This window comes from Electrophorus electricus, chromosome 7, assembly GCF_013358815.1.
Source record: "Electrophorus electricus isolate fEleEle1 chromosome 7, fEleEle1.pri, whole genome shotgun sequence".
Lineage (NCBI taxonomy): Eukaryota > Metazoa > Chordata > Actinopteri > Gymnotiformes > Gymnotidae > Electrophorus > Electrophorus electricus.
In genome coordinates this window covers 5,216,469-5,239,270 of record NC_049541.1, presented here as the reverse complement: position 1 = coordinate 5,239,270, position 22,802 = coordinate 5,216,469, and the positions used below count along the sequence as shown (strand labels likewise).

Here is a 22,802-nt window from a genome sequence, read left to right as displayed (position 1 = left end):
CTAGGTGTTCCTGTGAGTGGCCTGTGGGTGGCTCGCAGGCATAGAGTACAAGGTTGAGCCACGCACCAGCAGGTGTGGGCAGCGGTAGTAGTATCATTAATGATTAGTAAATTGGACCTTATTGGGTTGAAGATGGACTGAAAATGGCCTGCCAAACCTGCCTGTTTCTGGAAGACAAACAGTGGTACAGCAAGAAGTCAGTAACATTCAAAAAGGCCACTCTCTTTATGCAGGACAATGCTTCATCCCATACTTTAGAGTTCACCACTGCTCTGCAAGCCAACAAAGGCATCACAAATGACTCACCTGTCTTAAATCCTAGTAAGAACGGCTGAGCCCTTATCAAGTATGAGATTTACAGCAAGGGAAGACAATTCACCTTTTTGAACATCATTTTGGAGGCAGTGGTTGCTGCCTCAGCTAAAATCCACCGTGAACAGATCAAGAACCTGACAGATTAAATGGCTGGAAGGCTCATGGCAGTTCATGAAAAGAAGAGTGGCTTAGAGTGGAATAGTTGTAATGAGTGAAGATTGTTTTTGGTTGAAGTATTATTGACCAAATATTATAATTAAGACTGCATAATAAACAAGTGGAAAAAATATTTTAAATCTAATTGCCTAATAACTGTGCAATAATTTCCCAAACCTCATTTTGGAACATCATATTTTGATGTGAAAAACATTTTGGAACCACTAAGACTGCTGTATTTGTTCACCAATAACATTAAGGTGAGAAATGCCATTTGCCTAATAATTGTGCACACAATGTAACAGCAACAACAGAAAAAGACCACACAAACTCACAGAGGAGGGCTGAAGCACGTGCAATGTTTAACTTGTAAAAGTTGCCAATCTTCTTATGCATTGCTCACTACAGAGTTTCCATGGGGGAGCAGCTGCACACAAGCCTAAGATTACTATGCACAATGTCGAGCAGTGGTTGAAGTGGTGTAAAGCAGGCCGCCACTAGTCTCTGGAGCCGTGGAAACATGTTCTTTAAAGTGATTGAACCAAGTGTCACTGGCAGTCTGATGAACGAGTCTGGGTTTGGTGGATGTAAGGAGAACGCTACCTATCAAAATGCATAGTGCCAACAGTAGGTTTGCTGGAGGAGGATTAATGGTCTGGTCAGGAGGATTAATGGTCTGGTCAGGGTTTGGACTAGGTCCCTTAGTTCCAGTAAAAGGTAATGTTAATGGTACAGCATCCAAAGGCATTTTAGACAAATATGACTCCAACTTTGTGGTAACAGTTTGGGCAAACCTCTTTCCTGTTCCAGCATGACTGTGCCTTTGTGCACAAAGTTAGGTCCATAAAGATGTGGATTGAAGAGTTTGGTGTGGAGGAACCCAGGCCTCTCATCCAACATCAGCGTCTTGAATGGACACAAATTCCTACAGACAGACTTCTGTTTCCACTGTTTTAGCTGCAAAAAGGTGGCCAAGACATTGGTTTTGGAATGGGATGTCCACCAAACTTGGTGCGATGGTCAGGTGTCCACATACTTTGTCCATATAAAGTATGTGGTATGTGTGAGTTTTACAGTTCATCACTGCTAGCTCTGATTTCTTCCTCTTAACTCAGGTAGGAGAGTGTATGAAAAGCAGCCGTTTATCAAGATAATGGAAGCATATCGATTGTGTAGCAATGAGCCTCTGAAATAGTAATGAAGCAATTGAGAAATCGCAGATTGAAAACTATAAAGATATTCAAAGGGTCATGAGGCTGGGTTGGTGGAGGAGGATTTTTTTTTTCTCTGCTCAGTAGTTTCTGACATTTGATAAAGTATAAGAACAGCAAAGTGTGAAAATATTTAAGTGCCCCAAGTGGGTTGAAACCAAAGTGGTTTCAGCCCATAGTTTTTATATAAGGTTTGAATCAGTGGGCTGGGATGGCTATTGTGAAGGCTTGATCCTGTGTTCTCTGAGCTATTTTGTGTGGCTCTAGAATGCTTTGTTTGTGTTCCTCCTGGAAGATACAGCAGATAATTTCAGCTTTTTGTTCCTAGTGTTTACTACGTAGTATGGTGCTAACAAGGTTCCTACAGTCTCAGCCAGCCAAACAGTAGAGTAAATCGCAAATCTATTACCATACTTCATGGGCTGAAATGTTTGTTTCTAAATGACTTTTTTATACCACACACTCATCTTTGCACAAAAGTCTCTATTTTGACCTTACCCAGACAATAAGAAAAGTTACAGTAATGGTGAACCTTGTCCAGATGAATACATTTGTAGCTTTACCTAACTTAATGCACCTTATACCAAGCTCAGGAACTTGGTCAGGTGTGTTAGAGCAAGGTAAACACTGAAATGCTCTAGCTATGGGAGGCTCATGGAATAAACTGGGACAGACCAGAGTAGTGGCTGTTTTCTGGCCACAGTTATGAAGACCCCTTGATGCACTACATCTAAAATTCTCTGTCTGTGATTTTTCAATCAATTTTGGCTTTTATTCTTCTGTGGGACAAAACCACAAATGCAGTTTTTAAGCCCATTTCATCACATTTCCAATAGTTGTATTTTTTGTTGTTGTATTGGTGTTGCCTAAGTAGTAAGCTTGGTTAATGTCCAGATTCACATTCAGTCCAAAACCTTTTTGTTTGAATTACATTTATTTTATTTTATTTTTATTTTTTGGGGGGTGGGTGGGGGGGGGGTGTTACTTTATATTTCTGCATGCTGCCTTATTTTCATGCGCTGGTGACATAAACATAAAATATAAATGGGAATATATTTATATTAAATTTATACAATATCACAAATTCCACATTTTTCTGAGATAAAATACTTATTTGGCACAACTGTATCCCATTCAACTGATGATAAATTGACTCCATATTTAAGTATAAGAACAAGCAGTCATGCACACACCAATAAAAACTGCAGTATACTCTTGACTTTCTCATGATGGCAGCTATTGGAATTGCTGTCAGCTTGAAGTTATTGAGCATCTGGCACTGATAGACATACATCCTTTTATCTGCTTGTGTCTATGTGTGCACTCTAATTCCCTTTTCAGCCTAAACCGCCAAACCACTAAAAGGAAAAGTGAGGCATCCTTGATACAAGCTATTGCTTATGGCGTCCTCCAAACACAGCATATATTTCCACTGCAGTAACCTTTCAGTTTTCCTTTTGTCACACCCAACCTTTCCCAGTCTAGACTACAATCATTATATCTTCATGATCACAATGACTGAAACCATTCTGCCTAAATAAAACAGGGACATGTGCATTAAACCACTAAAACCCAATGAAAACATTCTCCCTCTCTCTCTCTCTCACACACACACACACACACACACTCTCACACACACACACACATTTTATTGTCCAAGTGCCTACACAGACATATTCTCTCTCCGGGCTCCTCAGACATTGATAGCTCTGTGGTGTAGGCAAAAGAGGAACAGAAGGGAGTTTGTTAATGCGTGTGTGTATGCCCATATGTTTTGTGCACTGCATGTCATACTGAGAGATCAACTGAATCCCAGAGCCCACGGCCCCCCACCCCCTCTGATGTTAATTACAGTGATCTGGGTCGACATGGATCAATACAGCCCTGAGACTTCATCATAAATGCATGCACACACCACACACAAAATGTACATGTAGTGTACACATGTAGATTTATAAAAGAATAAGCTTATAAAACACACACACACACAGCACCTAAATGCCTATCTAGAAACCACATTCAAGGGCTTCGCATGTGGGTCAGCTTGTCTTGCTGTGGCAGGCTTCAGTCACTACCCCCTGCTCTCTTTCAGAGCTTAATGTGACCCAGATATAAACAATACCATAGCCAGCAAAGGAAGCCCATATCCTTCAGAGCTGAGAGAGACCAGAGCCCCAAAACAAGCTTACTACATCCACATCCTGCTATCCTCTTATACACAAATGTTGAGGATGGAAAAAAAAAAAGAGATTCTTTTCTCAACATGGATACTTGCAAACATGCCTTTAGGACTGGATGAACGTTGCAATGTTCATTTGTGTCCAACTTATATAAACTCATCTCAACACAAAAGGTGTTAATTCATCTCTGTGGGTGTTTTTACTGTGTATTACCTTCTCTGTTCTTAGCCCTTCACCTACCACCATTGATTAAGAGCTCTGCACAGCTCCTGTGTTATTTCCTGATAGCAGAATGGGAGTTGACAGAGGCCTGAAGTTCATTTGCTCTCTTGCCCTTTGCTGATTGGGGGGGGGGGGGGGGGGGTCACCTGGGTAGGCATCATTTACAGTGTGCCTTTTTAAGCATCAACCTAAATTAGCAGTGCAGACATTTCCAGTATAAGCAGAGGTATGGTCTTTATGGCTGAAGAGCATTCCCCCGACCTCTTGGGTGAAAAGGAACTTGCCAAAAAGCAGCAGTGAAATGAATTATTATGCTCTGAGCATGAGAATGTGTAGAAACATTTACACTCAACATAATAATTACATATGCAACATGCACATGCATACACATGTGCACACAAAGAGGGAAGTGGATACAGGCTTGTCAAATAGGTAATCTGATTTTAAAACCAGGCCTTTATTCAAGTAGGATGTCACACAGTAGTTTAGATAAAGCTAAACATGTATCCATGACAACACAATGGTACTATCTGACATGACAGTCAATAGAACTCATTGTGCATTGTAACTGGGCCAGCCTTATCATCAACTGGAAGAACAAGTAGTCATACTATTTTTTTGCCCTGCATGCAGTGCTGCCATGCTGAAATTAACTGCTTATTATTGACCCAAAAACAAATAATTGAACAAAGACACAAAAAAAAAAGAAAAAAAAGTAAGATTCCACACTGCTGTGGCCATTGCATTATGGGTGGACAATTTGTTATTGCAAAATGTTTCCATCTGAAATATATAACGTCAGTCTATAAGGGAATGCTTTGTTATCAGTCGTATGGTATTGCTCTGCAGTTTCAAATTTCGCCTGCAATTAAAATGGTTGGGTACATATAGTTTGAAACTGCATAGTGTTGACCACTAATTTAACAATTCTCACCTTTCCTAGGAAATTAGTTTTCCCGGCCGAAATTTGTTTTCCCAGCCGAAATGTATTTTTTAACGGAAATGCCTCAAACGCCGTCACGCAGGGTCGTGTCACTGTCCGTGGTCCTGAAAGTGCGTGCGCCAAGTACTGACTTCTCACTTTTATCACTCTCAGTGAGTATTTATGATCATTATTCACGAAAAAAAAAAAAAACATTGTCGGGATCACCGCCGTTCCAACGATACATACATGCGGAGGCTAGTGTTTAAAACGAGCAACAAATGACTGCTACCGGTTCGAGAAATAGCAGCAGATTTGCGGAAGCGACAAAAACTAAATTGAATTGATAGAAACAACATGCGCTGGACGGACGCCAGCGTGCTCCGAGGCTTTGCGACTGGGGCTTGCGCGTTGAGGCGAAGCTTACGTTACCAATCAGTGTGAACAATGGCTCGGGCGAGAGGAGGGGTTGGTCGGCGAAAGAGAAACGGAAAAGCAAGCGCAAATAAGGGAAACTGGATGTAAAACCCGTAATCCTCTTTTACAGGGACGTCAGATGCCTCGAAAGCAGAAAGGCTAGAGGTACTTCCATATACCTCGGCTGAGTCCGACAACAACTGACATCCATTTGATGTGTATGAAACGAACGTGGACATTGATTGCCGCGAGGGATATTTGGCGTCGCAGCTTTTAAGAATGGGGGGGCAGAACCGTGGTCTTTAGGGACCACGACACGCATGAATCGACGCTTTGTTTGGTGTCTCGACGGGGGACTGATATTTAATGCCAGAAGGTCTAGTTTGTGCCAAAGAGCTAATTAAATTCGCTGTTCAGCCACCAAGACCAGATAAAGCAAGCGCGCAGCTCAGAAACATTGTCGAAAGAAACACTACTTGGCTGGACTCGGTTGACAGGTAAGTAGTTTTTTTTGCTACTCATGCTATGCCCTGACTCCACAGGGGAGACTTTTTAAACATCATATTGCATTAATTTTAGTATATTTGTAAGGCAACGCAATAAGTGTGAAGTTCTCTAGCTTTAAATGATTTTAGTTTATGAAGCGCGAATGTACCATAAAGTATATTCACAGTATGATTCATTCATACGTGGATGTTTGGTATTTGGATGTCCCTTAATGCTGTTTTTCTAGCATGTAACCATCATACACCTCCTGTACATCATCAAAGGACATGTGCAGGCATGGGGCAAGTAAAGCGCTAAAAAACAGTAGACCTTTCAAACTGACCATCCAGCTCTGTGCAGAGCACAGCAATATGGAACAATGCCAGTACTGAGATTTATGGTCCACATGGATCACTGACAGAGATAGATACAAAGATAGAGAGAGAGAGAATGACAAAGAAGGAAAGATAGTGATGGAGAAAAGAAAATGATGGCCGAAACAGGAGAGTGAAGGGGAAAAGAGGGAAGAAGAAAAAGAAGGGAATAGAAAGAAAGTAGGATGGGGTTATATGAGAGAGAGAGAGAGAGAGAGAGAGAGAGAGATATGGGGGTCATGGGGCAACAGAAGCAGGGGGCAAAGGGATCACAATGTCCATTTGTTCTGTACATAGCAGCCTATCTTCCAGATGAATGAGTGGAGACAGAGTGAGTAGGCACGTCTCTCAGCGGTAGTCTTTCAACAAGAGACCGATTTTCTCAGCTAGGATTTGGCACCCGGGCGCCTCAATCCGTCTCTTCAGACTGGAGGAGTAGGGGAGGGTAGAACTCCCACTGATGAGTGCAAGTACAAGTTAAGCAGGGAACAACGGGTGAGAGCAATCCAAAACAGCCTCATAAATGTCACCATAAAAATACAGACAGCGCAGCATGAGTCTGTGATGCTAAACAATCATAGAGCTTAATTGACAGGGTCAATATAATGGCACTAGACTGCCTATGATGGACACAAGTGAGATTAATGTGGCTAAAAGCCTCCTTGTGGTTTAGAATTATGACATATGGGTGACCTCAAGAGCTGAAATGATGTGATATGCATCTTTGAATCAGATCGGTCATGTTTTATTTCAAAAGTGGTTGCTAAACATGAGACAGATAACAGATACACCAATCAAACTTGTTTTTCATAGAGCCCTTGGCTGGTATTGAAGGCTGGTTTGGATGGCCTGTTGGTTGCAGATTTAAGATATGTGCAAAAACCCTAGCATTATGTAGCAGACAGAATGGATTATCCATGTGAACAGAATCAGCTACCGTGGGAGGGGATCCACAGGTTGCTGTGGAGAGATGTTCTGTGCCTCACTTGTTCAGTGCAGTGTTAGTGACTGGTGGTTTCACTGGGATCACAGTGCTGTGGTGTCACAGGCAGTTTGGATGTGCTGTGAATAAAACAGAGGGTGATCGAGCTTTTCAGCAAGCACACTGGCCACGTGGAGGTCCACATCCTATTGGTCTACTGGTGATGATGTAATAGCCCAAAACTCATCTCAGCTAGCTCTTTGGTTTTGGTTTGACTCTAGCTCTAACACACACACTCTCTCTCTCTCTCTCTCTCTCTCTCTCTATCTATCTATATATATATATATATTTCTACAGTAAATACAGGTATCAAAACACAAAATCTCACACAGACAAAGACAACTCCCCCAATGCACACAGTCTTACATTGCTAAAATAACCCTAAACCTAAACTCTAAACTAAGAATAGAGGTTTCATTAAAAATTAATGCATTTTCATCAGGATAAAAAATACACCTCACAAGTCATTTTAAAATGTAATTATGAATTATTATAAAATGTAATTACATTTTAGGGCTTTTAATTAAAACAAGTATGTCAAAACATTTAGTCTGTACAAATATGCTAGAAAAGAGTACACCTGGTTAGAGGATGCCTTTGTTAGCTTTTCAGGGGAAATCATTGGTCAGCATTTTGTCCTTGTGTTCAGTTTTGGCATGGCGAGGTGCAGTGCTCCAACTGACCATGATACACACACACACACACACACACACACACACATACACACACAAACACAGACCTTTGCCTTCCCTATTTCTACTCAGTGCTTTATCTATCTGAATGCACCAGGCACTTTGCAATAGCTTGGGGGGGTGTGGGGATAGGGTGTATTGATTGGTTATGGGTTCAAACTTTACTGTTGATGTACTGTTGAAATGACACTGCAACCTCTTGAGTGCTTTGATTGCTGAGCAACAGAGTGTGTGTGGCAGGGTGCACACTTGGGCCAGGCTGGATGAGAGTCAGCATTGCCCAGGGCCAATGGCTGCTCTTGGCCCACGGCGACCTATATGGCTGGATGGTTCATTGTAAGCATACACGAGGAGCTGCTGTCGACATTGTCGCAAGGGTGTGTGATGTGCGCGCGTGCATGTGTTGGTCAGCTGTCTCTGATTGCTCAGCCAGTGTTGGATGATTGCAGGAAGAGGGCAATGCTCTCAGTCTGGAGTACACAAAACACTTAGCGGGGTGCAGCCCATTAAAAGGTGGAACAAGATGGAACGGCGGCAGTGCAGGAGGAAGGAAGAATGAATGTTGCTTTTTCATCACTCTCTCTCAATGATATATGCACACACACAGGAACATGCATACATACAGATGCCAGCTGAACACGAGCACACATACACACACACACACACACATATACACACACGCGCGCACACACTCAGTGTGCTATACAATAAGCACTGCCATTGGTTTCCATTGCATATGGATGTGAAGACCTCTCTACTTAAGACTAGACCAGGCGTAACGGTCTACTTGGCTCATGAGCCAGAGAAAGGCAGCACTTAAAGGAGAATCATAGTTGTAGGAGGACAGAGAAGAAAGTGAGGGAAAAGTTGATTGTTAGAACGGAAATCTTATTTCCTCTGTGCACATCCTTGATACTTATTCAGATCTGGTCTCTTCTGGACTGAACCTTGTTCCCAGGCCTAATCATTACCCTAAAGCTTTGCCTCCAGACTCTAGACCCTGCTGTATTGTTTCCATGACAACATGGTATGCATGGACAGGAACAGCCAGAGGGCATATGCTCTCTCTCTCTCTCTCTCTCTGAATGGGTTTTGCTCCTCCTTTACCTGCGATTGTACATTCAACATTCAACGGGTCTTCAAGTGTCCTGTTATATTCTGAGCATGACTCAGTCGCTCTTTGCTTATTATTTACGTTTTGCGAGTGACTGTACAAGCAAGCGGATCTTGTTGAAAGGCCCATGAAAATATGCGTGGGGGGCGCGTCCTATTGATGGTGGAGAATGATGGAATAATCAGTTAGAGCTTTTACCAGGGGCTATTTGTCTTTTCAACCACCCCTGTCCATTATCACGAAGTGCTCACACAAGGTTGAAGATACATATCATATGAATATGAGTTTAAACACAGTGACAGGCCCATGTATGCGGAGCTCCATCCATATATCATCATGACGTGTCGCAAGTGGCTAGTAGGAGATTAAACTCTGGGTCATTAAATATACCTCCAGTGATTGAGTAGTTGTTTTTACTTGGGTTCACTGAGGTGAGCATTCACAGCACAAAACTGTGATTTTAGGATGCGATTTTACCCTCAGGCTTCAGATTTAGTCTGAGCCTGGCTGTAACACACCATATACAGCTGTAAATGGAGGAACCTGCCATAGCCACAGACAAAACAGGCATGCAAAATGAATATTAAGTCCAGACAGACGATCAAAAGTTGACATCTAGTCATCCCATTCAGTCCTGATCAAATGAAAACATCTGGTTGATGGATTACGTTTTTGTCGGAGACAGCATTACTAATGGATTTTGCTTGCTCGCAGTTAAAGTAAGCAAACAGGGAGACTAGTTATATAAAACAAACTGACTCTGGATGTCTGTCTATTAATGTATCATGAAAAAGGACATTTACAGCATAAATGTATTTTCTTATGAAAAGAACAGACAGACAGCACATTAGTGGGTTGTTTATTTGAGGCCATTTATTTTAGCAGTTCCATGAAGTTTATAAAATTCACGTTTAGTTAAAATCAGGACAACAATACGACAAAAAAGGCAACAATATTTTTATTATTATATTGCAAAAAATATTTTTTATAATTTGACACCTCAATTTATATACTGTCAATAATGCTAAGTATGTACCTACCCTGAGACTGATTATTGAATAATTCATAAATTTCTGACACAGTTGTCAGAGACTCCTAGACAGGACATATTTTTGGTCTGTCTGTGTGTGTGTGTGTGTGTGTTTGTGTTTGGGCCATGGCACTCAACCCTGGCTCGTAATACACACCTAATGCAGGTTTGGACTGATTATGCCACTGTATGATCACACCTGGCTGACCTAGAGGTCAATGCCAAATCACAGCCTGTGCCTCCTGTTATAAGCCAAATGACTACATGATGAAATTCTAGACTGAGGACATTGCTAAACACAGAATGGTAACCAATGCCACCAGTGACACTGGTAAAAGAAAAAAAAATTGTCAGTTTTCCTCTGAAGAACAATATAACATTGTTGAATTGTTCTGCAACAGGTTCCTTCTATCTGCGTTTTTTTTTTTTTCTGTCTGCATTTTAAATGTATACAAAGCATCCAGCTGCCGTCTTAAGACAATCTTCTACAAAACAGACATGCCCAAGAAATGCAGGTGGTTAAGAAACATGCTGCATTCTGGTGTCAGCGCTGTCAATAAAACGCACGCACTAACTTCTGAGCCGGCATTCAAGAGATGTTCTACAAATTCTTTTGCTTGTATAGCGATGAAGAGCTTCGTTGTTTACCGCTATTGCCGTAGCGTAGTGGAGGGGGAAATATGAGCTCAGGAGCTGAAAACTAAAAGTGTATTTTGAATTTGGGAAAATCATTAATTGAGTATGTATGAGTGGGTCTACCATCTGTTTCATTAACCTTAGTCACTTTCTCCCTCTCTTAGTCACGATTTCTCTAGCTCCCGCAAACTCTCTCTGTCTCACACGCGCACACACACACACACACACACACACACACGCACACACGCACACACACGCACACATGCACACACACACACACACACACACACACACACACATTCAATAAATTTTGCTGTAAAAACCTGGTAACGTGGCCTAAATATTTAAATGATCTTTTAAGAACCTTGTCTTGCAGCATAGGCCTAGAGTGCATTTTCCCTCGAGCGCATCCCCTCTGCGTTCCAGAGCAGCACTCTGCCTTATTCAGAGACTCGCCGGATTCCTCTTATCCTCCTCCGCTGTTTGGGAGGCTGTTCACGTAGAGAATGAAACCCCTGCAAGCAAAGCTCATTCGGAATTCTCCCTTTTCTTTTTGCACTCTCTTCTTTCCCTCCCTGGCAGGAGAGAAGCAGGAGCAGGCGGGACGTTGAGCGGGAGAGCCGCTGTGGGGAATAGACTGCCATTTCGCCGCCGATGTTTATCGGCCCCCGTTTTTTTTCTGCTCAGAGCAGATAAAATGGTTTATGTAGGGCACATTACATTAATCTGGTTGCCTGTCCTTTCAAATACCCCCTGAATTAGGCAGCGGGTATGAAATATTCACGTCTAGTCCACAGCATGCTACTTTATTTATGTAAAGGTCCACCTGGCTGTAGTATAATGAAGTTGAAACTTTTTCTGCTCCAAATGCAGATGGTTCTGGAGTAACAATTGATTCGCTGACTCTTTTGAGTACAAGACCTGCATTATTGCAATTAATTTGTTCTCTCCTTAATATGTTCTGTAAAATACACATTTTAAGTTTCGGCGTAACCCGAGTTTAAAACTCCCATTCTCACTTGTCCGTAACGCAATCCGTTTGGATTCCTGTCAAGGTCCGACATTCCGTTACCCTCTCCCCTCCATCCGGGCTTACCTTAGAACCTGATCCTTGTTTCTACTGAGTGTTCTTGGATTTAAGTCCTGTCTTGCCTTTAAAGTGGGCCGGCATGTTATAACCCGCAGGTCTGTTTTCATAGCCCACGTCTACATCAGAATGGAAGGGCGGGGGGCAGACAGCGAAGAGCCTCCCAGCAGTGGATTTCGATCTTCGGGTGATTGCAGTGAGAAAGCTCCCTGCGGGGACCAGTGTTAGACTCTGGTAGAAGAGCCACTGCATCTATTCAGCCGAGGGAGCGAAAGAGAAGTGGGGGGGGGGGGGGGGGGGGGGGGGTGTGAAAAGAGAGAAAGCAAAAGAGGGGGGGAACAGACTGAGAGAGAGAGAGGGAGAGAGAGAGAGAGAGAGGGGGGGGGGAGCTCCTCAAGACTACACATGTGCCCCTCTTCTGATGGCTTTAATTAACTGTAGCCCTGCAGCAACCAAGAGGACAGCTCTCCAGAGACTGCTGTGTAGGACGGAGTAGGGCAAGAGTGGATGTCTTCGTCTCATTCCCTCCCTGCCAGTCTCCTAGTACTTTCTACTTTCTCCACCATGATATTCCATTTTCCAACTCACTTAAGCGTGTTGCTCATGCATTAGATATTCTATTAGGATGGGTGTGTGCACACACACCCTTTCACTCTTTCCTTTTCCACGCAATGTCCTTTTCCTTTCATTCGCTCTCCTTTCATTTCCCTCCTGGTTGAGCTCTGTCTCATTCTCTCAATCACTCTTTCTCTCTTTTTTCTCCCTCCCTGCCTCCCTCTTCTTCTCAACCTCTCCCTGCCTTTCTCTCTCTCTACCCCTTTTTCTTTTCATGTTTTTTTTTCTTGTTTATTCCAATCCCACACTCATTCTTTCTCTCCTCCCCTCGCTTCTTTTTCTTTCTTGCCTTTCTTCTAATCATTTTCATACCAGTTCCGTCCCTCCAACCCCGGATTGCTTTCTTTCTCACTGTACCCATGTCTTCTCTCGTCCCCAGAGGCAGCGATGGCTCCAGCCCTCTGTCTTGCGCCGCTGCTGCTGGCCGCGCTGGCCGGGCTGCCCACCCCGTCGTCGGCCTGCCCCTCCTCTTGCCGCTGCTACAGCCTGACGGTGGAGTGTGGCTCCGTCGGCCTTAGAGAGATGCCCCGCGGCGTCGCACACAGTACGCAGGTGGGCTGCCACCCATCACGCCCCACCGTCTTGCAGCTGCCTCAAGTGGCCAAGGGCAGGGGATTGATTTGGCAGGCGCTGCTACCAAAGCAGTAGAAAGAGCCCGAGTCTGGAAAAGCATCAGTATGCTCCATGTGCATCATGCAGCAGATGGTTATTTGGTAATAAGAAAAAGAATGACTGATGTCATCTCTGTGATGCATGAGTGTAGTCACTCAGTTTAATATGTACAGCCTAATTAAAGCACTGGGATGATCTCATTTTAATGGAAAACAGAAACATCAGCTCCGAGCCGTGCCTATGGCCCCACCTCCTAGCCCCAGGATGCTCTACATCTCCTGCAGTCTCAGACTTCCTGCTTAGTTTCCTGTCTCAGTAGGTTAACCTGGCTCACGTCTCCAGCGCCATCCCTTGCATATTCATGAGCTGCCTCGCATAGATTTCTCAATTAACCCGCGCAACCCAGAGCCATTCAAATGGGCTGCTGCGGCTCCTCCTGCATTTAATTGCTGCACATGCGGTTTCAGAGAGAGCATCAGCAATTGCATGGTGTCATCAGCATTAAACAGCTGATATGGTGGTGCTAGATCACCAAAGGCATGCCGGAATCCCTGCCCACGCCCAACACTGGTCACATAAAAGCCCACTAATGCAGATTCTACCACTGAAAATTCATTTGCTTCTAAGTATCCACACCGACTGCATGGACTATGAGAAGGGCATTTCTGAAAGAGACTACACAGAGCACATCGGCAAGCCTCAAGCCCCCCACTGATCCAGTTCTCACCCGGTCGAGGGAAGTGCTTTCATGTTAAGTTACCCTCTAGCAAATTCTACCATCTCAGAGCGGGCGTAACTGAGATGGCTGTCTCAGTCTGGTTGGTAAACAACCCGCTGGAGTTGAATTTTATAAAAGCTCTTACTGCATATGTTCATTTTACCACCGGGTCTCTACTTAGTAATAAACTGACAAGATCTGAAGAACAAATGTTATTGTTGCAACAAATGCAAACATATCCTCATTATGGCAAAGTTAACGATCCACAGAAAATGTTGTGGCTGATGTGCAGTGTCCATAGTTCCTTCCACGATTGTGAGTGTTCCCTTTTGTGCTGTTTCTCAGACCATCTTCCTGCAGGATAACACCATCGGCCAGATCCGGGTGGAGGATCTGTCCGGCCTGGGTCGCCTGCAGTACCTGTACCTGCAGAACAACAGCATCTCATCTCTGGAGCCTGGTGCCTTCGTGAGCCTGGGCCAGCTGTTGGAGCTGGCCCTAAACGGCAACCGCCTTCACCTAGTCTCCGCCGACGTGTTTCACGGCCTGGAGCACCTGCGAATCCTATACCTGGCTGGGAACCACATCACCCGGCTGGAGGACTACACCTTCCGCGGCCTGCAGGTGTGTTTGCGTGCATACGTCTGCATGCGCGTGGTCTCAGTTCCAGCCATGGCGAGATCCGTCTGGATCGTGTGTACTGTACAGAATTAACTTCACTTTCAAATTCAGTGGAGAAAATGTGAAGGCTCAGGGCTGCAGAAGATTGCCTGACTAACAGCAGTAATCACTGCCTCGTCACGCCGCGGTTACCTGAACCGAGCCTGAATGCAGCAGCAGGAAACCGTGTGCTCGCATGCATTTGTAAATGTTACAGTGATGACAATGGCTGACCAAGAGAAAGGTAATTAAGGTGAGAAAACTGTGGAGCTTAGATGAAAGATTGCTGTGAGGGAAAAGCTTCTTCAGCAAGTTGATAATGAAGGTGAGGGGGCCAGACCGCACCATTATGCATGGACGAATAACACCTCTAATAACATGGAAGAAGATGAAGGTGGCTATTATGGTGATGAGGATGATATTACCTCTGGCAAAAATGCTGCTGCTGCTGATGATGATGAGGATGATGATGATGATGATGAGCCATTCTCTCTTATGCCTCCTCCCAGCGTTTGCAGGAGTTGCACCTACAGGAGAACACGATGGAGGTGCTGGATGAGCAGGCTCTGGTGGGTCTGTCCTCCCTGGCTCTGCTGGACCTGAGCAGGAACAACCTGCGCACCCTCAGTCCTGCCACACTCCGACCCCTGGTCAGCCTCCAAGTGCTCCGAGTCACAGGTGCTCCGCACACATACGCTGTGCATGCACATACACACACATGCAACACAGACATGCACATCCACATACACACACATGCACAAGGGATACAACAGATGGAAAAAAGGACAGGGTGATGCGGGAGATGAAACAGGAAGGCAGGAAGGATTTCGGATGCAAACCGGAGTGATGCGGGATGTAAGGGAGGAGAGGGAGTAGGAGCACGGAATGAGGGAAGAGTTCCGGTAGCTGTGTGAGGAGGGCTGGATAGCTCAAACAGGGATTAGCAGAACATCAAAAGGAACCAAACCCAAACGGAAGAAAAGGGCATGAAGAGAGAAAGCAGGACAATGCCTTTGAAGTTAAAGCAACTCGCCGTGGAAGGATCTCGAGCAGCCGGCCTCTCCAGCCGGCCTCTCCCCATTCTGCTTCTCAAGCTCTTAAAGTCTTTTAGGCTTGCAGATAACCCTTTTTCTTCTTTTCTCTTTCTGTCCCTCGCTTTCTCACCTCCTTTTTGTCTCTTTCTTTTCTTGTTCGTGTTTCGCTATCCCACAATCCCTCTGTGTCCATCTCTTCTCTCCTTCTCTCTTTCTGTTCCTTTCTCCATCTCTTGCTCCACCCGCTCTCTGTGCTGGGCAGACAACCCATGGCGCTGTGATTGCGCCCTCCACTGGCTGCGCGCCTGGATCAATGAGGAGGGCCAGAGGCTGCTGAGCTCAGCCGAGCGGCGACTACTGTGCGCCGAGCCGCCTCGCCTCTTGCACCTGAGCCTGGTGGAGGTGCCAGCCAACAGCCTGGTGTGCATCCCGCCAGTGGTGCAGCTGGAGCCAGGCCACCTGACCGTGCGCCTGGGAGAGAGCCTGCGTGTGTCCTGCCAGGCCTCCGGTTACCCCCAGCCTCAGGTCACTTGGAGAAAGGTGGCCCATGGACGGGCCCAGCTCTCGCCCCGTGGCCTGGTGCAGGAGTCGGGCTCCGACGGTGATGGGAAGGCCGGGGGGAGGCCGGTGACTGTCAGGCCTGGGGGGAGCACCACCATGGTGGGGAGCCACGGTCCAGTGAAAGAGGATGGTGGGGACCGGGAGAGCTTTGACCCGGACACGGGCAGTGGGATGCTGTTCCTAAGCAACGTGACGGTAGCGCACGCTGGGCGCTACGAGTGTGAAGCATGGAATCCAGGCGGCGTGGCCCGCGTCACCTTCCACCTGTCCGTCAACGTGTCCTCGCCGTCCTCCACGTCGGCCGTCTGGCCCCGCCTGCATTCCTCCTCGTCCTCCTCTTCGTCTTCCTCGCACCACCGGCCGCCCCTGGGTGACGTCAGCCAGGAGCCCCTGTATGAGCTGGAGAGCATGGACTTCAACGCCCTGGGCACAGCCACGCAGACCGCCATCGCTGTGGGCATCTCTCTCCTGGCGCTCACTGCCCTGCTGCTGCTCTGCATGATCTACAGCCGCCACCGGCAGCGGCAGAAAGAGGGCACCGGCTACGATGCCGGCAAGGAGGAGAGCATCCTCTACGTCAACGACTACTCCGACGGGCCCACCACCTTCGCACAGCTCGAGGAGTACCGCGACGAACGCGGCCACGAGATGTACGTGTTGAACCGGGCCAAGCCTGTGCTGCCTCTGCCACCTCCCACCTCTGGCCAGCAGGGAGTGTCGCATCCCAGCGACGGACTGCAGGGCCAGGGCTCTCTGACACCGGGAAGAGTGGCTGGCATGGTGCCCAGGCGGGCTCCAGCAGAAGGTGGTGAGGGCCCACCACTTGACCCGGAGGGATTGTTCATCAACCAGAGCCTGCTGTTCGACACACAGATCGCCTACGAGATCCACTGCTGAGGATGAACAGCTCAGGGAGGTCGAGAGAAGGAAGCAGACCAGAAGGCGAGTTAAAAAAAAAAAGCTATTTGGCTGCACATGGCACAAGTTAGCACTGCTCAACAGTGGCATCTCTCTATGGGATCTGAGGTTTCTCTGCCAAATTTTTTTTTGTTCTGAGAGCAAAAATGCTTTGGTTATCATTACAGCAAATGGTGAATGTTGTTTTGGAAGGACATTGACAGCTTATCTTGCCAGAAGATGTGAAGATGATATCTTGCTACAAGATATCTGACCGACGTAATTCTTTTGCATTCAAGCACGGAAAAAAATAGCAGACACCTAAATACCTTCAACTGAACATGTCAGAGGAACGTACCAAAAAGAGAAGTGCTTGGTGTTGTATTTTTCCATCATGCGCACAGAACTGTGAAGGATATTTTTTGAGAATGTCTAACTCTGGATCATGTGTGTCTGTATTCCTGCTTCTGCCAGCCGGTGTGAATAGCTTTGAAGTCTGCACTCATCGCCTACTCAATTAATATCTTTATATTCTCTATTTTTCCCTTTTGTATATAGAGATGAGTTCTGTGCCCATTCGCATGCGTATGAGAAAGTGGGGGACGGTGAAGTGTAATGTCAGTGTTTTTGACAGCAACATAATAAAGTGTGTTAATGTCTTGAGTGAGAACAGTGTTCTCACATACTCTTGACCTCTGTCTGAATAACACTGTGAAAATAGAGTGCTTAATACTACGTTTTTAGATCAGTTACCAACATCCCCACAAATCAGCTGTAGTTTGTATCAAATGGCAGTTTGTTTGACATTATGAAACTTTTCTGAAGCTGAGGATAATTTTCTTATTTCTCTCCCCTGTCATATCAGGTCTATACACAAAATGCCTAGTTATTACTGCAGGGTATAGAAACACTCATCACAGCTGGTGACAGCTTCTGCTCAGTACAACCGTTTTGGGTGGGATTTGTATTTATGTTCTTGTCAAATGTCTCATAAATGTGAAGTTCTTGTTTTACGCAAATAAAACATGCTTTTAAATTCAGATTCAGGCACTTTCTTACAAGGTACAACAATCAAGAAAACATGAAAACAGTTACTAATTATGTAGACTGGTCTTTATCCATTTGAATTACAATTTTAAAAAACAAATCTTTTTTGTTTGCATCAAAATCACAGATCTAAACTGTGAGACACATTATTAATTGAAAAATTAACACGTAAAGTATAATAAAATGATCGTGCTGTTTGTGGAAATAAGGTCTCAATGGTATGCAGCTCATGTCTCCGCTGCACCTCAGTAACACACGGCTCATCATGTATCTGTCAGATAAAGCCGTCATAAAGATCACGCGTATCTTTATGTACTGCCAACCACTGAGATGCGTAGCCATGGGAGCATCCAGAGGAATCCTCCGAGCGTGTCCTGCCAAATATGGTCGCAAATAAAAAACGAATACTGTGCGTTAGCGGCTGTGATTTCCCAGAGGCGCTGCTGGACCGCTTTTTAATGGAAGCATAATTCGGACGCACAGCACAACGATACCGGAGACTACAGCTGGTGCAGTACACGAGTAGCCTGCAGTCATCTGCAAATGAGGAATATCATTTGGTGTAGCTGTTCCCTTATGGAATACTGGATTTTTAAGGTTTTTTTTTAAACCAGGAAAGTTCAATGTGACTCTGTGTGTGCATCACAGAGTCAAATGAGTGCAAAAAATGGTAGTTCATCAGAAGATATGACTGGAAAAGATAACTGATAGAATATTTGTAATTAAAGAATGAGTAGCATTTGTTTGGGAGAGTGTGAAGCCTGACATATTAACTGTTACAAAAACAAAAATATGTACCACGACTCATCTCACTCATGTCGTTTGTTGAAGGAGCGGTTCTTTGCGCTGCTATGGCATCATAATGGGTGGTTCGGGGCAGATGGCTTGCAGTGTGAGTTCTGCTCAAAGACGGTGTTAGCCCTGCCCTCTGTTCACTGGGGCGCTGATCTGTCTAACAACATTTGTGACAGCTGTGACCTCCAGGTAAGCAAGACCTGAACTCCCATGATTTTAAAAAATGTTAAAAGTTTTTTAGCAAAAATCGAGCATGGTAATGCAACTGCACTGATACTAATGACCCAGTGGCACATGACAGAATGCACATGTGTAGGTCTCATGGAGTGTATATGGTAGGTCTAAAAAAACAGATGAAGTTGTACATTTGACTGCCCAGCTCAGGATATATGGGGAAGGTAGTTACACTCATAATAATTTTCAATCAGGAAAAACAGGTTTCAGATTTGAAGGGCCAGATCGGAGTATCACAAATGTTATGAAGGCTGGTCATGCTTACTTCATTAAGGACTGTTAGTAGGTGCCAACTTGTATTAGCATGAAATGTCAAATGCTAGCTGGTCTTGGCATCCTTTCACCTGCATGCACTTATAAAATAGTTCTATGCGTGGAGCTCAGTGGATGAAGTAAACTAAAAGTCCTGTGCTAAGAAACAGCCTTTTTGTGCATAATTTGAGAACATCATTTTGAAACTCATGCATGGTCAGCTCTCACTTTCTTTCTCTTTTTTTAATTACAAAAATCTGTGAACCTGTTTGTTCTTTGTCCTCTATATTCTGTTCCTGTGTGATATCTCACTAGGCAATAAATATATTAACAGGTTTCTTTAAAACTTTAGGAAAGCTAAGTGATATTTATTTGTTTTTTAGATTTTTAGTTAATATAAAAGCTAATACAATTGTGATATGTAAAACCAATATGTAAAAATATTGTGAGGGTATCCAGGAGCTTTAGTGAAAAAGGGACATTAGAAGGGTGGAGCAAGGGTGGATGTGGCTCTTATGCTTGCTCATTACTAATGTTTCCCTGAGATGATTTCACTATAGATGATGCCATCATGCTTGGTTGGAAAAAGCTGCAAAGGTAAATCAATAAAATCACAAAATGACTCACTAATTGGAAACTATGCATCTCCTTTCTACATTGCCTCAGCTGTTCATGTATTACCTCATGTGTACAGCATGGAAGTACACACACACACACACACACGCACACACACACACATATTCACACCTCCACTTTTATTTAGAGATGTGAAGATTAATTTTGTTTTTATTTAGAAATGTAATGCTGATATATTTGTTTTTACATAGAAATGTGTTGAAAGTTCCATTTCATAGATGTAGAAATGTTTGTTTTCAGACCTGCTTTGGATCGCTCAGTTCTCTACTGAAGACAGCAGGCTCGTGCACCACACCACATCGCCCTTATGACAGAATGACAGACCTTTTGCCAACATTGACCTCACTCAGTGCTGTGTGTTACATGATAAAGCAAAAATTGTGATGTAACACATACCAAACCGCCACTACAGCCTTCCTTTGGGACTAAGGATAAAAAAGCAAAGAACCATGATTGGCTACCACATGCTTGAATGGAAGAAGATCAATGTGTCAAGTACACAACTCAAAAGTCTTGGCAAGGGGTTTTGGAGAACGTGAGATCGGTGTGTTCACTGCGTTCTTGTTTAAGCTTCCAGATGACCAAACCAACCCCTGTGAGAAGAGGCAGAAGCCCAGGGATGGTGGGGAATGCCAAGATGGTGGTGGGACGGTAGTAGTCAGACAGGGTTTGCTGTTCGTGAGTTTTCTTTATACATGCACCCTCTCTGCAAATTATAAAACAAAAAAAAGTAGTAGCTATCTTTTTTTTTCTTCCCCTGAAGTGTGTGATGGAGTTATATGATGATCACATTGACTGGAGCTACATGTATTCAGGAAGCACTACCTTTGGTCCATAGTAGTCAACTCAAAATCATTCTAGGTTTAAATTGTTATAAGAGCAAAAAGAAAAGCAATCTAAAGCATGGTGCAGTTTTATGGGTTGTAAAGGTGACCTCATAAAATTTATGAGCCTATTTAAGCCTAATTGCTTTTATAGTACGAGTGGATATGTGCAGCATACACAGTGCAGTTGCCTGCTTCCCACACTATTCTGTGTGAAGACGTTGGCTATGTGTTAGTAAGGTGAAACTGTGGCTCAGCACTTGCTGTTTCTTTCATCCGAACTTTTGATTCCTTCCAGATCTGTACGGGGTGGGAAGTAAAGTGAAAACAGAAATGTACTGAGGATCAAAGGTCTTCTCAAAATAAAATAATGAACTAAAACCACTCTGTGTTTAGCACGATAGATAGATAGATAGATAGATAGATAGATAGATAGATAGATAGATAGATAGATAGATAGATAGATAGATAGATAGATAGATAGATAGATAGATAGATAGATAGATAGATAGATAGATAGATAGATAGATAGGAAATAAATTATGTCAACATGTTTTGCATTATATGTGACATCTCAATGTACAATGGCCATCAAACCTTAAGCCTTAACACACAGTGAACAGGTTGTGTATTACACAAAGACATTTGAGGTACAAATAAGCCTTATCGTCTGGTATAAAAAGATCACCAATTTCCACAGCACACTAATACCATCTACAGTTAGACTCATGCAGACTGTTCAGTTCCACTGTAAACTTATTGTGGGCTGAATGATCAGTGACCCATGTATTTTTAGTGGTGCTTGCTACTATTCTGCAGGAGGGCCAGCTGTACCCACTCCGCCAGTGTTTTTGCGGTTTGATTTGTATTGCTGGTCATAAACACATGGAATTGTGACGCAGATGCTCTCACAATCGGCAATCAACAATACATCATACAGCACCATTCCACTTAATCAGGAATGGCTTCATGGTAATCAGTATTCCTATCGAAATGTGATTACTGAACAAAGAAAGTTTTTTTTTTGTTTGTTTGTTTTTTAAATAAAAACCATTAAAATGTAGAACAAAGCAAAGATGTGAGTATCTGAAAAGCACTCATCCTATGCATAGGAATGGGACAGCTTTGGTCATCCTGGACATACAGAAAAAAAGCAAATTACAGATTCCATGAGGGCATAACAATGCATGTTTCTGTAACTCGTCCAGCGTCAGGGCGAAGTGGCTTGACCTCAGTCTTGTTTCTGGTTGTTGTTTTTTTTTTGTCTTTGTTCATTAGCATTTATAGAGGACAAAAATGCAACCAACAGAGAAAAGTGAAACCCCCCCACTGTAAAGCAACCATTTGTATTTAAACTCTAGTTAAGGAAACCTTTAAAATCTAGTTTAAAAAATAATTAGATAATGAAATGAAGATTCATAGTTTTAAAACCACAAAAATCTTTCCCACTCCAGATCTGTTTTTCATCTCTTTGAGTAAATATTTTCTCTACTTGTTTAGCCACATTGTGCTGTCTGCTGTATTTCTTTGGTTTACATTCTTAGGCTCTGCATTGTCCCTCTGTGTGCATTGGTTTCACCAAAACTAATTCCTTTTACATGTAGGTGGACCAAAAGTGAGTCTAATTATACCCACACCGCAGGCCTAAAACCATTAACAACAAAAGCAAAGCTTTACAATATACAGTGATAACATGAAGAGGGCATTAAGGATGCACTACATGGACTGGTGTCAGCTGAGTCTCCTTCATGCAACATGACTGAGCAGATAAAGGCATAAAGTGCTGCCTCACAGCTTTTAAGAGGATATGGCAGAAAAAACACAAAGGACAATCTCTAAAACTTTGTCGATATTATATTATATGCACAACACCATGCAACAAAGATTTCACATGTTGTGGCATCTCTAATATGATTACAGAAAAAGATTTTGAAATACAAATTTGCATAATTTTCCACATTGACAAGCTCAGATCAATTGAACAAAGGAAAAGACTTCTTCATTCCTAGTGTTTGCTCGTTACTGTTTCAAAGATTTTCAAGATCTATTGAAAAAACGAGTAAGGAACAAGGGGAACACGAAGAACAAATCGT

The 22,802-nt window shown here is 43.8% G+C and overlaps 1 protein-coding gene across 1 annotated transcript; it reads left to right on the top strand.

The window, feature by feature from the left end:
• Positions 1 to 5,363: 5,363 nt before the first annotated feature.
• Positions 5,364 to 17,585, top strand: lrrc24 (leucine rich repeat containing 24). Its single transcript, XM_027021171.2, has 5 exons — positions 5,364 to 5,920; positions 12,819 to 12,991; positions 14,115 to 14,393; positions 14,939 to 15,107; positions 15,726 to 17,585. Exons 2-5 carry the CDS (start codon positions 12,827 to 12,829, stop codon positions 16,919 to 16,921), a joined length of 1,809 nt encoding a protein of 602 aa, XP_026876972.2. The 5' UTR covers positions 5,364 to 5,920; positions 12,819 to 12,826; the 3' UTR covers positions 16,922 to 17,585.
• The last annotated feature ends 5,217 nt before the right edge of the window (positions 17,586 to 22,802 follow it).

Bases quoted from the DNA above. Each gene is read 5' to 3' on its own strand.
- lrrc24 (XM_027021171.2), top strand. From the start codon at position 12,827: ATGGCTCCAGCCCTCTGTCTTGCGCCGCTGCTGCTGGCCGCGCTGGCC. The intron at 14,394-14,938 runs GTGTGTTTGCGT...GCCTCCTCCCAG, and splicing joins ACACCTTCCGCGGCCTGCAG to CGTTTGCAGGAGTTGCACCT. The intron at 15,108-15,725 runs GTGCTCCGCACA...TGTGCTGGGCAG, and splicing joins CCAAGTGCTCCGAGTCACAG to ACAACCCATGGCGCTGTGAT.